The sequence below is a fragment of the Polyodon spathula genome, chromosome 56 (genome assembly GCF_017654505.1).
Source record: "Polyodon spathula isolate WHYD16114869_AA chromosome 56, ASM1765450v1, whole genome shotgun sequence".
NCBI classification, from domain to species: domain Eukaryota; kingdom Metazoa; phylum Chordata; class Actinopteri; order Acipenseriformes; family Polyodontidae; genus Polyodon; species Polyodon spathula.
In genome coordinates, this window is record NC_054589.1 from 1001785 (window position 1) to 1019849 (window position 18065).

At 38.5% G+C, this 18065-nt stretch overlaps 1 protein-coding gene across 3 annotated transcripts in view; it reads left to right on the forward strand.

Annotated features, from left to right (window-relative positions):
- Window positions 1–18065, forward strand: part of LOC121307487 (collagen alpha-1(XXVII) chain B-like) — a 152287-nt gene that overhangs the window by 21647 nt on the left and 112575 nt on the right. For all 3 annotated transcript variants that reach the window (XM_041239668.1, XM_041239666.1, XM_041239667.1), the window contains exon 4: window positions 7184–7237. In XM_041239668.1, the coding sequence (XP_041095602.1) occupies window positions 7184–7237 (54 nt within the window). The remainder of the gene's footprint in view (window positions 1–7183; window positions 7238–18065) is intronic.

Here is an 18065-nt window from a genome sequence, read left to right on the forward strand (position 1 = left end):
TTAATAATATACAATAGGCGAGCTAAAACTGCAAACACCAGAGCCCTATGATTAGTCAGACACCAGAGCCCTATCATCAGACAAACACCAGAGCCCTATGGGTGATCAATGCCCAGTTGATCATATGCTTGAAATTGATTCAAATCGTTACTGTAGTAATGTTTAGCAAATTAAGCCAGGTTTTTATTAACCCTAACCCCTAGCTAAAAATTAACAATGTTTGTTAACAGTTAATAAACTAAAAAATTGGCCCTTAAAATAAAGCATGACCAGGGGGCTCCTGAGTGGCGCATCCAGTAAAGGTCCTCAGCGTGGAGTGCAGGATGCGCCCTATAGCCTGGAGGTCATCGGTTCAAATCCAGGCTATTCCACTGCCGATCGTGGACGGAGCTCCCAGGGGGCAGCACACAATTGGCCGAGCGCCACCCAGGTTAGGGCTTAGCTCATTGTGCGAAAGCGACCCCTGTAGACTGACCAGAACTGCATTGTCCTCCAACACTGTAGCTCTGGGTTGGCTGCATGACAGGCCAACAGAGTGAAAAGAAGCGGTCAGCTGACAGTACATGTTTCAGAGGACAGCATGTGTTGTTCTTCACCGCTCCTGAGTTAGCACAGGCATGGCAGCAATGAGCTGACCCTAAAAAAAATAAAATAATAATAATTGGATATTTCAAATTGGGAAAAATGAATGGGCAACTACTAAATTTAAAATAAATTAAAAATAAAACAAAACATGACAAAATATTCTGAAGTATTCAGTCGGGATGAGTGCTATTTTAAAATGGGCTTCATCAGATTCTGTTTTTGACCCCATAACACATACGGTAGAATCCACACAGACATGTTGTGGAACAGAACAGTGTAAAAAGATAATCTACAGCATTGTTTCACTAGCTGGCATATTTAATTTTTAAAAGGTTTCTCCGATTGCAAAGACACAGACTAGTTGGCATGCTAAGCATTATAGTATTACCATGTTCATGTCTAATAACCCATTGTAGTACTGGTAATTGAATAACTTGCCAAAATGTAATTATTTTCGTTTTTACACAAATGAAGGCATTTGTAGCTGAATTAGTAACTGAGTTTTACCCCAGAATTCCATTTTTTACCTCGCTCTCTGAAATATTTCCCTACATGTCGTAACTGTGTAAGCTCTTGTGCTGCCTGTGTGAGGGCCTTACACTTAAATGTCAGATTTCTTTTCCATGAGAGAATGAAAGCAGGGGAATAATGCAGCACTTTGAAAGCAAGGTCAGGGGTCAAGATGAATAAAGGAGCAGCAAACATTTAACCATTTAACTTCCAACTGTCAAAATAGGGTTAAGATAAAAACAAAGGCCACTTTTCTTTTGAAGCGAGCAATTCTGTTTTCATTAAGAGGCGAAGAAATCTCTGAAAACCGAACCAAGAATTACAGGTTGTTATTAATCGAAGACGATAGACATCATTTTCAAAGATGACTATGAAACCAAATGCATGTTTCCAAATAGTTTGAAAATAAAGTTTGGATTGCTTAAATTCCTATGTGCCTACACGGCTTACCGGTTCATAGCGCTAAATTAATTACTTTGTAATGACAGACGATCTGTGTGTCCATGGTATTGACTGAGTAGCTTTACATTAGATACTCACAATAGGAAAGCACTGTTTTGAAAGTATGGGAACACATTTTAACAAGCATTTTGTAGCTATCCAGGCCAGGCCACATTTCTACAATCTACTGCAGTTACATGATAATGGAGACTTTTGTCAGCTTGCTCATTTATTATAGCTTGTCCTCCTCTTCAAAACATTTAAATGGAACCGTGCTGTTTCATATATTTTAAGGTTATTTTTTTTCTATTAACAGAAGAGTAGACGAAATTTGAAATTCAGAAATGTTGGATCACAAAAATTTACTTTTTGTTTAAAAAAAACTATAACATATATTTTTATGCACGGAACTTAACAAAAAATGTGTACGAATTTGTTTAAACCAATAACTTGAATTATTGTCTAGGTTGTGTTTCATGAAATAATACAAAGAAGAAAATAAAAAAAAGGTGTTAGACAGCTGTATGTTGTGTTTTGAGTTGAATCCTTTTTTGCTCCACTGCATATATGTAGATGTAACCATTTTATTTTATTTTTCTGTAGATCCTGTATCACCAGCAAGCAAGGTACAGTCTTGTTCAACAGCCCCATTATTTTGCCACTCCTGTATTAGGTGGATGTGACTGGGGCCGTTCTAGCCACCATTCCAAAAGGGACCATTAACCCTTGTTCTAAGATGGTTTAAAAGGTTTTTTTAATTGCTGAGGTGTGTGCTATACTAAGCTGTAACACACTTCTAAGCTTGTTGTGTGTAGATCCCTCTATTTAAATATCCAAGCGTAGTTATTTTCTTCATCTGTAATTAGGAACGCCAATCGGAACCTAGCATTCTCCCAGATTGTAGTGTGGTTTTGTGGAAATGGAAGAGAAGCATGTCCCTACCTGTAATTAACACAGCCCAAACCACAATGTTTTTAAATGGAAGGTTGCTGTGGGTCTAGTACAGATACAGTGGGCGGATGAAGGCATACGATTTACACAGACAATAACTTAAATGTGATTCATTTGGCAGCATAAATGTGCTGGATGAAAATGCTGTAAAATGTACCAGCTCTGTAACTACTTTTCCATACAACTGAATAAAAAATAGGGAATTAAAAAAGGTGGCGTTAAAGTTAAAAAGACAGTATTTGGGTAGATGCAGAATTGCAGCCGCGTCACTCCTGCCTGGTCAGAGAAAGCAGAATAGAAGCACAGTATAAAGACTGACCTCCACTTTAACTTTACCTGCAGGTCATGTCTGTTTGTTACTGTCTTTCTGTTAAACATTCCAGTTTCCTGTCCTTTTACAACCATGACCACACCAGAAAACCAAGCAGATGGGTCTCAGCCTGGCTTCCCAGGATAAATATTCAGCATAAATAAACAAGCAGTGGGCTAATCTCCCCTGAAGTACAAGGCCTGACTTCCTTAGGGCTGGATGGAGGGTATCTGTAACCTCTTCAATAGGGTTCATTCTTCCACTGATGATGTGTGGCTGTGAAATGTCCCATGTACTGTAGCTTTCTGGAATGAGGCAGTGGGAAAAGTATGAGTATCTTCAGGTTGAATATCTCAGTTGTGTCTTCAAACAGAAAGGGTTTTCTCATTGTAACATATTTTAAACAGCACCTCAGTGGTGCGTTGCTGTTTTCTATCATTCACCCCTGCTATCATTCACCCCTTAAGTTGCACAAGGAATGAAGTGGTTGTTCAAACAATTTCTTCCTAAAATACACTTGAGAGGGACTCAAGTGTCACGCGGAAACTGCCAGTAAATTTTAAACACTGTTTCGTGCATCCAGTTGCAAACATATGGTTAGCATTTTATTTGTGGGACATGTATGTCTCTTGTACCCTTTAAGGGTTAAATGACACCTCATATACTTTTGAAGGGCCTAGCGCTTTCTTTGTTGAATGTAGCATAGAATAAAAAAAAAAAAAAAAAAAAAAAAGATTGACAGTGAGTGCTTCCATGGGACTATTTAAAAAAAAAAAAAAAAAAAAAATTGAGGTCCCACTAAGAGAAGAAAGAAACGACAGTAAATTATTTTTTGAGTGTCCTCATAAAAATTCAAGTTAAAAGGGTCGTGGTTGGATTTCTGTCACTTGTTACAATGGTTGCTTGTGGGAACTCCTAGTCTGAATAGAACGTTCTGGATATGGCTATTCGCTGATCCACCAATTAAAAGCAATGGGATATCTGATCACCTCGACTGCAGTTCCTTTTCACTTGTGAGGTTTAAAAAAAAAAAAAATCAACCAAATCATCTATTTATTTGTATCATGCATCAAACAGATGGAAATTAGTATTTTACAAAGATAAAAAGGCAATAAAAGCAGGACTTTAGTATTACTTATCAAATAAATTACAGATATTTGCCATTTGAAAACAGTTGTTGGGATCTGGAGTTAATGACTGACCAGTTGTGATACAGGTTTACCCCTAACTTCAACAATCCTAGATTATAAGGAAAAACCAAAAGAAACAGTCAAGTGGACACACAAACCTTTCCTAGTGATGTTGGTTCCAGCAGCTTTTATTGTGTAAATGCTAAACTGGTGAAATTATAAACAATGAATTCAGAGGCAAAAGTAGTCATGTTTTGCCTTTGCTAGATAAATCATAGTAGGCTTGCTACTATTATTCGATGTATATTGCCAAATCAACGATTTAATATCGATGTTTATGTTAGAAAGAATTTACCGGTTTTTTTTTATCGTTTTTTTCAATGAAAGCTGAGAATGGGAGAACTCGACCTTTATGCTTTAAGAAAACCCAGACTCTTTATTTCCATTTTGAAGAATGCAAATTTCAGAATTACACGAGCCAATCAAATCACGTGAAAGTCACCTAAAAGCTTCTACATTCACAGCGTTTTAAAAGTCAAAACACCTTATCTGCAGACATGTTTTGCCCAGTTTGGAGCTCATCAGTGCAGCGCAACTGCACTTTAACATCTGAAAAGCTTAGGAGACTAAGTTTTTAAAAAAAAAAAAAAGTAGCTTTCTAGTTAAGGGGGATGAAAACAATGGGTAATCGGGAAATATGCAAATTTCAGCATTACAGAGCCAATCAAATGGCGTGAAAGTCGCCTAAAGGCTTCTACATTCACAGCGTTTAATATATTTAAATACTGTGGTTTTAGACCGAGCTGCTACTTTCATAACATACACACAGCTTCACAGCTCCCCTAAACACTCACGAAAATACCTTAATACATTTACACAACAGCACGCAAAACCCTCGCCTTCACCAACATTCATTCTCACCATCACTCCGAAAAACAACAGTGATCACCCTATTTATATTCCTCTGGCTGGAGCCTTAAGTAATCATTAATCAGGTATTCAATTCACAGCTCCAGCCACATTCCCATGTGTTTTGACAGGGAGGAATTTAACCCCCTTCCCTGACAGCCCAGTATTCGCCCTGCCACACTGCCACAGATTATTTTGCTGGACAGTGAATCCCTTTCCAGTTAGAACACCTGTTTTACTGAAACTGTTGGCCAGGTGAGTGTCACAGAGTAACACTTCTGAAAGTACACTCACTCCAGCAAAGGGAGGATAGAGGGACTCCAGTACTTCTGGACCAATGTGAGGAATGATCCTGGCTTTAAATCCCAGCTCGGCCACGTTGTTACTTGACCTCTTTGTCCCAGGCCACCCAGCTGTAAAACTGCAGAAATATGAGGCCTGCCAGAAGCAAGATGCTGCATTTCAACTGTCATTTAAATGTAAATAATGCACTGTGAATCTCTGTTGTGGCCACCAAGGGGAATAGAGAGCTGGTCACAGAGTGAGAGCTTCACACTCTCTCCAAATTGAAAGAGACTGACAGCAGGTTGTCTCAATGTGAGCTGGTCACAAGAGTCTGTAGTATTTAGCTGTATAAAGATTAGTGAGCCAACAATAGGAGGGAAACGCTGGCCTTTTTTTCTGTGCCATTTACTATGGCTGCTCACGGTCCATAGATCAATTGTGATTGGTGACTTTGTCATGAAGCATGATAAGAAGCACACAGTCGCTAATCCATTAATTCCTGAAATATGTGTTTATAGCGCTGCCATAGCTAGACTAGTTACAGTGGAAAAATCATTTGAATTTAATCCAGGCCAAAATGGTTTTTGAATGCTGTATGTGCAGGCGGTTTGAATAGTGAAATCAAATAGTCTGTTACTGTGTCATAAACACAACCCTCGTCACCAAACTTGTACAGTAGGTTTTGCAGTGTTCAGAATGAATGTTCTAAAACTTGGTAAAGTTGTCTCTTTCCTGACTTATCTTGCTTTTAATGTGTGGTTGTGTGGGAACAGGCATGCTAAATAGATCAAGTCTGCAGCCTGCCTGATGCCAGACCCATGCAAATGTAAACCAGAAAACAGAAAATGTACACATTTTTTTAAAATGTTCTATTTAATGTGAGTTTCTGTGATTAAGCAAAGAAGTCAATGTGAAATCTACAGTTTGAAAAATTCATCAAAAACTGAAAAGTCAGTCATTACTGAATTCATTCGATTGCAGTATTTTAACAGTTTCTCACTGACGTATTGGTAGATGACATGTTGAATACAACTCTTTATTATAGTCTTCGTTATAATCCTTAAGTGCAGTTTAAGTGACCCTGAACAGCTGTAGACTGATGCAGCTTTTTTTTAGTTTTGATCGTTTTTAAGAAAGTGAAGAGTTAGCAAGTTGAAATTGAGCAAAGGTTGTAATTTTAAGATCTAAAATCGGTTCTGGCACATCCTTAGTATGCGTTTTGCTTATAAAAAGGGCAGAACTTGGTGTTTCTTATCCGCTGCAGAGGTTCCTGTTTTAGGAGAATCTGCTGGATAGCCATCTGGCAAGTGTGTGAGTGTACACAATTCTCTTTAACCATGGGGCTGTGGGCCCCAAAAAGTCATGGAAGGTATTTTAGGGCACACTGCAGTACAGATAAGCTAACTGAATCCGTAAATGGGCCTTTCTGTCTTTTTAAAAATACTTACATTTTCAACATGTAAACCAGAGTGTACGATGGCATCATAACCAGCCTCACTCCGAAAGAATAATCTCCAATAAAGATGTGTGCTCAGATCACTTTGAATGGGTTTGTTCATTGGAATGCCTTGCATGTTGGTGTCATTGGGTAAGAGAGGCCAGTGGGTTTAAAGTGTGGTGTGTTGAACAATGGCAGCAGTCTTATTTATTTTTTTCTGCTTCTGAATTGCTAGTACATTAAAGAAGATTATTTTGGGAGTCTCCTCCTTTTTTCTCACACCATCATGTGTGTGTGTTAAACTTGTACGTAGAAAAGACAGCCCAAGAACTTGTTTGGTGCAGTGGCATGGTAGGAACTTAGGTTAACCATTGTCTCTTTTTTTTAAATTGGGTTTGGAGGACATCAGGGGCAGTTCACTGCACTTCTATGTCTCCTTGCCTCCACTCCGGCTCTCACCTGCCTGTCTCCCTGCTTCAGTGCGGGAACAACATGTAACAATGCCACAGTGACACATTGATTATCTCTGTTGTAACAATGCCACAATGACACATTCATTATCTCTGTTGTAACAATGCCACAATGACACATTCATTAATTCTTTTGTTTTTTTCTCATTCTTAGGGACGCTCAGGACCGCCGGGAAAGCCAGGACTGTCAGGAAAGAGGGGGCCACGGGTGAGTTTGTTGTGCTTATTTCATTTACCCAGGAAAATCTCCTCCTGGAGACAAGCGTAATCTTCAATGGGTGGGAGTGCATGGCTGGCCAGCAGCAAATGCGTCCCTTCCAAGAGTATCCTTTTAAAATAACAACATTAACTGTACAAAGATATATTAAATGATTTAAAAGACTCTGCGTAAAGCCCACAAGATAACATCAGGGTTGACTATGAAACGGTCAGGTAATTTTTCATTTTGTTACAGTGCATTAAACTCCTGTTTGCGATGTTGATCAAACTCCAGCCATAGAAGTAACTGAAACATTGGCTCTGGTGTAATCAACATTCACACGCTGCTGGCCCTTCACCTTCTCCCGCAGCTCTGTCTAGCAAAGACAGCATGGCAGTAGATGGGAGTCAAGCTCAGGTGTTCTACCACGAAACGGTTACCTGTCAGCTTGCAGGTAATGCCGGTATCTTGTCTACAACTAAACTGTTATTCCAAAAGGTGCCACCCTGTCAGTCACAGACACAGAACTTGGATTTAATCCTAGATTTCCTGGCTCTCAGTCCATCACTCTAACCACTGAACCAAACCCAATGAAAGAGTAAAGGGTTACACCCAGACCCGTACATACCCCAGCACCATCTGCTGCAAGATTTCAATATGCAACAGCGGAGTGAAAAATACCCGCAACTCACTGGCATTCAAATAGTAGGCAGGAGTATAACATGAGGTCTTTATTAAAGACCGATGCCGACAAGACACCAGTTGTTCATTATAATTAGGGCTTCTGTTTTTCGGTTTTTATTAGTTGTATTTTTCTTTGCTTATTTTTAGCTATTTTTCGAGTTTTATGTAAATCGGTTTTTTTTTGTTTTTATTTTTCAGGGCTTTCGTTTTTGATATACGTATGAAATTAGTGTTTTCGGTTACTTTCCAAAATGCTTGAGCGTTTTTTTTTGTTTTTTTTTTTAAATATATATACTAGTAACTCGACACTACTTGCACACTTAAGTTCTACCTTCTTTCCTTTGCTGTCTTCCACAACGAAATCCCTCTGGTCACGTGCATATTCTTCTGGGGTTTTTGTGTGTAGGCATTTTTTTTACATTTCGCAACAATTCTGTTTTAAATCCTCATTATCTTAACTGTAATACAGCTTTAAATCCTGATAACAAGCCTCCGTCTTGATTGTAATCTCGTTTTAAATCTTGCAAGCAGAGTCTCCAATAGAAATGTAGGAATGTGCTGTCACTGAGTAGTTGGGGTGGGTTTAAAGTACTGAGAATGAATCAGTGATAGATACAAGTCAGGAAGGCAGCACATTACCCAGCAGCACTGGGAAATATATTTATTATTATTTTTGTAGTAGATTTTATTTTTTTAAATGGGAAAAGTCAACATGAATTGATTAACCATTTCCACAGTTTTTACCGGTGTTCATTGGCTGTCCACCAATAATTTTTTTTTTGTATCGGGAGTGTTTTATCGGTTAAAAACGTAAATCAGAAGCGCTAATTATAATGCACATAGAAAGTGTATGTGGGGTCATACAGTATTACCTGTAACACGAGTAAATTCAAGTGGAAACCCAAGTATATCTATCAGGGTAGTAACATGTAATGGATTTAATCCCGCGTCAAAGTGGGGAAACAAAAATCAACCGCAAACAATTAAGGGAAGTAGTTTGTTAAAGCCGAGGTAATTACAAAAAAATGAAATGACAGGTATTGTTTATGCTGGATGACCCAATCAAGTTTAGACATGCTTTTCCTGTGATGCTTTACCAATAACTTCAAAACAAAGTTCTGAGGCAAAACTTTGCACTGAAGAAAGCACTAACCGAAACGTTTGTCTGTGGTGCTCCTGCTTTAAGAACTGTGGAGACTATAAAAGCACTGGCCGGGTCAAGGTGATCTCCTGAAGTCCCGTTTACAAGTCTCTAATTATTTTGTTGGTACAGTAAGGCCACTGCCTTGGACATAGCACTTGCTGCTCTTCCTTTAGCACTGTATTCAAGTCTGTTACTCTCGATGAATGTAGCCCTGATCTTGTTTAATATCAGCACAAGGGGGTATGAAGTAGTATTTGACAATAATCTCCGATAGATTGCTTTTAGTGCCATCTCTGGCTAAATCAGTATTAGCAACATGAAAAACTGATCCTTTTAAATATGTGCCTGAAGGAGTTTATTGGTTTCCCATGGTGTTATTTCTGTATGAGAATTAGACCAGGATTCATACTCCTCCATAGTTTCTTATCTGCACTATTTAAAGCAAATCCATTATGAAAAGATTTGCATTTTTGGAAGGAGTCGATACCAGTAATCCCTTTTAAAACCCCCCTGTGTAAGATAAGATTAACAGACTTATCTTTTACATATTGGAAAGTAATTTTGCCATATATATCCCCAAATCTGTATGGAGAGAAGCCGCACCCCCGCCCCCCCCTTTTTCAAACCTGTTTGCCACGACATCACTTTTTGAACTTGGTATGCTTTATGCATACCAGGTAGCAACCTTCAGAAACATGAAAAAGCATACATGCTTACCGCTTTTTAGACTATTTCTTGTTACTGTGCCTATAAAACTAAGTGGAAATGTTTAATGGAATATGCCAGCACATGCTTTCCTTGGTGAAGCACCTACCAGCTCCCAAGCAGAAACTTCTGCTTAATCACAGGGCACAGACTGGACAAGAACCAGGGAAGCAAGCTGGCAAGTCAAAAACAGCAAGGCAAAGCACAAAATGCATGCTGCAGCCCCAAAAAAGCCTGCTTGACAAAAACAGTAGGATGTTTAGTGCAGAATAAACACAGAACAAGGAAGATCACACAGTGTATGTCACGCACAACAGACTGGACACCCACATTTAAAGAAGAATATTCCCCAGGAAGCAACCAACACAAGCCTGTATCAGAAGAGAATACTAAGACGCAGAGTAAATGAAGTACTCATACGCTAGTCAATCATTCGCAGGTGGTCAAACTCGCATTAATTAATAATGCCAACACAATATTCCCTGATTTAAAGCACAAAACTGTAAAGCAACAACTACTATTGCCATTTGAACCTATTACAACAAAGTACTGCACTCGAGAACATCCAATTAACCAATCAGAAATCGATTCCCACAAACAGGGACCTCTGCTAATGATGGTTTATAAAGTCTAAATGACTGATTTAATAATAGTCATTTGGCAGACACACAGTACATTAAGTTAGTGTATTTTATTAAACGTTACATACCATATTTTGAAACCAGTATGGCCATCACAAAAGTGGCCCTGGTCCAAAATGATAGATTTCCAAAAAACTCTTATCAGATGTTGATTTGTATGACTGCAGTTACCTTGGATATGTTTTATATGCAAAACGTGTCTGTACAAAAGGGCTCGGACGTCGGCCTGCAGTGTTTGTTATTGGTAGGATTATTGGTGTGTTTCACACCCACAGAACCCTAGGGAAACCCCTTTGATAAATAGATCCCACACAAGCATCAGAAGGATTTAAGGTGGTATGGCTACACTGAAAAGTTAGTTCAACCAGTTGTGTGTGCCTAGAAAAAACAAACAAGAACATTTCTTAAACCTTCTTGTACATCACCTACATAACATTTGTATTGCTGTCCAAGGCTACATGATCTATATTTAACATGGATGACCTACATTTTGTAGTTTTAGCAGAAACAAAACTAGATCATGTACAATGTAGATGAATAAAGGAAAATAAATGGACTCAATACCATGATGCCTGAAGGGCTAAATAGAAAGGAATAGTAGACATCAATATTAGTTACATCATTTTAATATTAGTTACATCATTTTAACTATGTTGGAAATGTCATTGCAAGCACAATAGATTTAAATAGAAATAAGTGAGCGTAGTTACCATGGCAGCCTAAGTACCTCCACTTGTTTTTTTCAAATTCACTTTCCCTTGACAAAGTTATGTTATATCTGGAAGTTGGCGCATTTGATTGAAGGCACATGCGCTGTGCATAACGTGTGATCGCTGCAGCCTGATTTAGTGTTTTCCTGTGAGGTGCGTTTTGCTTGGGTGACTCTCAATTAGAAGGGTGGAGCAAAGTGCTGGGAGATTACAAGCCTGGGCTGCTGAAAGGTGGGGCGGATTGCCTCCAAACATTTCGCAAGGGTGTGTGAAATGGAAATGACTGGTTGCATTTGTAAATTAGTGCAGGGTAAGCAAGCAGGCATCCGCAGCTAAAGAGTCCAACAGGAGAGACGTGGTCATTTCTGAGATGTTCCCTGAAGGATTTCATTATGTTGAAACAGAAGGAGGAGGAGGAGGGACAGGGGGTTTCAAAACCTTAATTCTCAATTTAACTGAAAACATTTCTTAATTTGTTATCTCCCTGTTTACCTCCATCACATTTGTGGACATGCTAAATACTGTACCATAAGGGTTGTGTTTGAGTGAATAGCACCATATGACAGGTAAAGAATACAGCTCATTTAGCTGTACACAGTATGTAAGTTTGTTTGTTTATTGACTAAATCCACCTCCTTGATTGTTGCAAAATAGTACATGAAATCCAAAACTACAGTCAACCTCTGTTAACTCGACACCCCACGGGGATGCCATTTAGCGTTGACTTATCCAAGGTGTCGAGTTAACCACTGGTGCAATGAGCCATACATTTAAGTAACAGAACTCGCATGTTTACAGTATTACAGTATTTTTAGTTAAATGCCCTTATGAAAAGGGTTGAAAGAACTGCATTGAATGAACCAATTACAGTACTGTACAAACTCAGTGTAATGTCTTTACTCTTGGTAAACATGTAATGAAGATTCGGATGCACAGGTGGGCCTCAATTCACATGAACTTTATTCCATGGTTTATTAGTTCACATTAATGATGTTTGTTAGTATTCTCCTGCTATCTTTCCGATTCTTGACCTAACTTCCTTTGTGCGACTATGTTGTATTACTTAAAGAGGCAGCAGTACATTTCTGGACACTACAGTCCTGTACAACTCGTATAGTTTGAAGTAAAAATTAATGGTCACACTTTATTTTAAGGGCTGTTTTTTTTTTCTTTATTAACTGTTAACAAACAGCTAATAAACATGTTAATGTACATTATTTATTTTCTGTTAACTGTTAGTTAATAATATATAATAGGCCAGCTAAAACTGCAAACACCAGAGCCCTATGGATGATCAGTCAAACACAAGAGCCCTGTGGGTGATCAATGCCTAGTCGATCATATGCTTGAAATTGGTTCAAATTGTTACTGCAAATTAAGCCAGGTTTTTCTTAACCCTAACACTAACCCTAACCATTAGCTAAAAATTAACAATGTTTGTTAACAGTTTAATAAACTAAAAAAAGGACCTTAAAATAAAGTGTGACCGAATTAATAAAATAACTACAGCATTATTTTTACTAAAATGATCTAAGCACAAACTGTTGACTATACTTTTAGATATTGGCTTGTACGGTCTAATTTGACGACTTAAATAGCAAAAGGTAACAAATATACATTATACAGAATTAACTTGGTGAACAAAAACAATAATAAACAACTTGGTTTCACACAGAAATCAAACATGCAGAAACATGCGCTTTGAAAGTCTTGCTGACAAGCTTGTTATCCCGAAGTTTTAAAGCCAATTGAATGAGAACAAATTTTTGACTTCTGATTTCATTGTACAGTGCATGGATACTGTAGCTGAGTATACTTTCCAGAGCTGAGTCACATGAAAAGACATTGTCGAGTTATCCACTAGTCTTTTTAATAGTTTTTATCCCTTTGGTACCGGTAATAAGTGTTGAGTTACGAGAAAAGCATTGTATTGAATTAAAAAAATCAAAAGCAGGATGTATATATTTTATATGGAGAAAATTAGGGACCAAGACTGTCTGTCAAATTAACCAAGGTTGACTGTATATATTATACTATACAACTACCTTATTTCTGCAGTTACAATCGCTAGTCAGCTGCTTGAAAAATGAAACTAGTTTAATTCAACTAATTCACAGCTTTGATAAAACCTGGTAATGACTTTTCATTACTGGAGCAGCTACCGGCTTCCCCTTCAAGTAGTACACAATGATCAATGAGAATTTTGGATGCTGTATCAGTTACGCTGGTTGGGTCTAATATGCGCTAGCTGTTGATAGAAACGCCTTTTCAAAGATCCTGTGTGCGGTTTTGCTGATGGAAAAGGGGATGGGATTTAGAAAAAGAAAGATCTGTGTGCTGAGGTGTAAGCTACACAGCAGTGAGAAAATCAGTTGGGAGAACAGTATGACAAACTGCTTCTGTGTAACAAACAGGGAGCTGGTAGTATTTCACTCTGTACTAACCCTTATGAATGTCTGATTTTATGCCCCTGAGGTCTGTGAAAGATCTTAGAAGTGGTATTAAGATCTGCTAATGTTTAGATCATTAAAATAGACCCAGTTGAGGTAGTTAATTGTTAGACCATTGTATTACAATGAAAAGGAGAAGAAATAATTTCCAAGGGCATCACACAAGATAGAAACTAAGATGACAGCAGAGGAAGATGTTGAACCTTTGCGGGAAGATGGTTTGCTTTGTAACAAGTGACCGACAGACACTCCTTTGATGATAGGGAATGTTGAAACGCGCCATTGACTGGATCTCATAAGCATGTCAAGACAGTAGCTGTGGGAATGTATTTGAACAGGGCTGGCATTAAAAATCTTGCTAATGGGTTCCAGTCCACCTGCTGAGCTTCCAGTTCGAAGCTTTGCTGTTTAATTTCACAGGCCAAGACTTTTAAAAACGTTTATCATCTACTATGTACCCAATAAGCTTCACATGATACACTTTAATTGAACATAAGAAATGTTGGGAGTGATTTAGAGATGTGCTTTGAAGAAAGCACTTTGAAATCCGTGCAATAAGCATGTTAGTGCAATTAATAACGTTTTGTCTTTGTCTACTCTTTGTTTTTAAAGTGGGAGTATGCATATGATTGCAACTGACTCCAAGCATGTGCATCTGAAAGCTAAAACATTAAGATCCTTGTTTTTTGAATAGGTACTGTATGTTTTAATAATAATGCACAAGGGATTGTTGCAAGGCTACGCTCTACAGATGAAGGATTGTTAATAAAGATTAAACAGGAAGGGTTGCATTCGGTTTTGCTGACAGAGCTGATTGGGTCATTAAAATGTTTCCCACAGTCGGTTCTTATATACAATTACAGCATATTAACATATAAAATGAGTGTTTCCGTATGGCTTTGTCATACCGACTCAAAGCTGAGGGGAATAAAGAAGGCTGAAACGCAGACATACAAAGTGATTTGCATACAGGTTAGTGATTGAAGATGCAATACATCATTAATTCAATGCAGATATTGTTATTTGCTATATCATTTGTAAGCCACCTTTTAGAAATAAATAGCTTAATACATTGTGATCTGCATGCTATGGGGCTAATTCTTTTGAGGCAGATGGGTTTGCAGGTTCTTAATGTTTCTGAGAGCAATGGTTGTGGTCTGAAGCCTTGATGTTTTTAAAATCCTCTTATGTGCAGAAAATTATAACTGTGCACAGGAACCTACTTTGCTGTAATTTTGTGGGCTCATGAAATATGAAAAATGCAACTTCGCAAACAACAAAAAAGTGTTTTGTTAACATGGCGTAGAGAACAAAATTGAGGTATGTACATGAGCTGGTGTTCGGCTTACTGCATTTTAACAGAGAAAAAGGAAAGATCACTTTTTTACATTAAATGTAATTAGGAAAAAAGTTTTCTAGCACAAGGTATAGTTATATTAAAACAATACACTGAAAAAGCAGTGACATTCCCAAAATACGAAAATTAGTGGAACCAGTAGCTTTAACAAAAATATTAGCTCTGGACTACATAGACACAAAGTGGAGCGTTATTCCCTAGCTTTTAAGATCAGAAAGTGCAAGTATATTTTTGTAAACACTAGGCGGATTATTTGAATGCCCATCCTGTTTGTATGTCTGTGTAAAGGGCAGTATTGAACTGCAGCTATTTTAGAACCTAAACACCAGCTGCTTCATGCCAAGATGTTTCTGGTTTCCGTGCTGGATGCAAGCACTTGGAAATGGTTCTGTGAGCTCAGTCTTCAGCGGTTGGAGCCTTGGCCTGAAGTAAAGAGAGCTGTGGATTCCAACTTCCGACATGAGCAGCCCCAGCTGCCAGCGAATGCCTGCTCGAAATAGAGCCGATTTAAAAACGAAATTCAGGGCAGTGTGTTTAGATAAGGACTCCACTGTGGTAACAAATTAAATAGTGTCAGTGTCTTTAATTTAGTTTGCTGGTCTGCTGTCTCTTACTCCTTTTTGAGCAATCTTTCCTTTTCTTTACCTTTTTTATACAAGCTGTATCATTGGTCGAATTCAAAGAAGAATGCAGGAAGAAAAACACAGGCAGTACTGCAGAGAAAATGACGTGGCGTGCACCTTTTTGTTATCTCCAAAAAAATTTTAAAAATTCAAACAAAACAACAAACAACACTGCTCACAGAGCGAAAAGCAAAAGTTCAAACACAAAGAAAATCACAAACACCAAAACAACCCTTACGGTCCAGCTGGGCAGTACCCTTCACGGATCCCTTAAGTTTAGTTTTTGTTTACTTTCTTTTTGTTTTGGTCTCGCTCCCTCTCGTTCCTCCTCTCGAACACCCACCTAGAGCGGGGAGAACTGCAGACCATCTCTCAAAGAGCAACAAATTAATCAGGAGATGGCCTCCTTCTGCACAAGTGTTTTTTTTTTTTTTTTTTTTTTTAATTACACTGGCAGAGGACAAGCTGCCAGAACTCGCCAAAATACACACACACGGCTCTTGCCATCATAAATACAATAAATAAATCATACAACAAAGCACACGGCTTTCGCCGTCATTTAAATAAATAATAAATCATAATAGAAAATAACACAGAGGGGGGGGGGACCTCCTCGCTCTGTTACAGTTTCAAATAAAGTATTCCATGCCATTACAGTGGGAATGAGGGCTTCTTGTCACGGCTGCCTTTATCAATTTACTTGTAATGAATATCGTCCCTGGCAAAGCAAATTCAGAGCAGACCAAAATCTGTGCTGCCTGTATGTTCTGTAACTGGTGTTAAAATAACCAAACAGAGGAAGGTAAAGGAAAGAACCAAACAAAAAGGACTATAAAAACAGGAATAGATCAAAATTACATTTTATCAACAAACTGAATCCAACCCCAGCCCACACAGAAAAGCAAGCTCCAATTTTACTACGGGCTGCCAAGCTGTTCTGTGCTTTTGTCTTGTACAGTAGTAATACTGCCGTAACCTGTCTCCTAGGGTTGTTTCCTTGCAAAGTTTGTCTGAACCTGTACTCTACTTATCCCTTAAAGTAATTTCACCCTACAACAGAAATGTAGAATGAAAGTTTCCCTTGTAGTCTTAGAAACTCTAGACTGTTGCCATCGTAAGAGTTAATTTTAGTGCTGCATTTGTTTTATGGAAACAGTGACTCTAGGCCTCCAGCTGGGGAATAGAGGTCAGTGTGACCATCTTTTGTAAGGCCAAAATTGGTTAATCTGGGTCAGGCGCACAAACATTTTCCAGGTGTCTACTTCAAGAGGCATATGCGTCAGTGCCGAGGAGGAGAAAACGCAGTGATGGTGACTCGCCAAGCACTTCAATCCTCAATTCACTGGATAGCTTCACTGATGTGTTCCAAGCAGTCAATTTCATGATTAGAATACTGATGTTTTAATTTAATTAATTGCTTGGTTATGTATTTATTTGTTCTGTATTTGCAGAATAATGAGACTGTTTTTTCATACTCATTTCTCTCATTGCCGGCACCATGTGTTTTAATAGTGAAATAATGCAGATCTGCTGAAGCACTCCCAAATAGTGGAAACGAAGGCAATCTGTGGATGGGATTCCAGTAGCTGCTACCATGTGTTTAATAGCAGATGGAAGCCGCGGCTCAGTTGAAATACATTTGAAAAGATGTATGCATTATTTACCACACATGACTTTATGCATAGAGGAGATTTTAACAGTTCTCATGTCTGCGTCCAAATACTGGAAAGGTATTAGCTCTTCATGTTTAACTGGGTACACAGGAGAGCCTGTATGTTTAACCAAAAGTACATAGATATGTTATATTTAGGTTAAGACATTGAAGCACACGCTGTTGAGAGTGTTAGAGTCTGGGGATATACAGTAAGCAGTTGCTTGTCTGTCTATGTGGGTGAATGTCACACAATTCTGTAGGGACCCTCATGGATGCGTCCATCCGTCCGTCTGTCTGTCCATTGACATGATGAACTCTAACTGCACCTCCACACTTGTATCATACATTTCTAGCCGCCTGTAGACATTTAGGATTGTATTTGGGGGAAAAACAAATCTAACATAATGTTGCTTTTATGCAAATATTTTTAACTATTTCTTCTCACTTCCAGTTTTAACTAACATCTCCATGGTTTATGGCCTCTCTGAGGGACAACTGTGTCTGGTAACTGCATGGTAAACAGGCTGTATACTAAACACAACAACCAAATAAATATGGGTTGAGTTAGGCATAATAAACAGTAGTTCTATCCAAAGGGTGGGCCCCTTTGTTTGCAACAGACAAAAGGATTAATGCAGAGACTGAAGGATTTGGAAAATTGCATCCATATGCCATAATTCAAACAGAAGTGCATCTGAGGCATACAAGAGAGAAATGAATTGTGAAGGTCAATTACTCGCTCAGCAAGGGGTTTGTTTGGTCACTGCACTGACAGCTCTCCAGCCATTGCTAGCTCGTCCGACACAAAGCGTTCCATAGCCAGTGATATAGGAGGGCATCCTTCATTTCCACGTTGTATTTACTGTGGG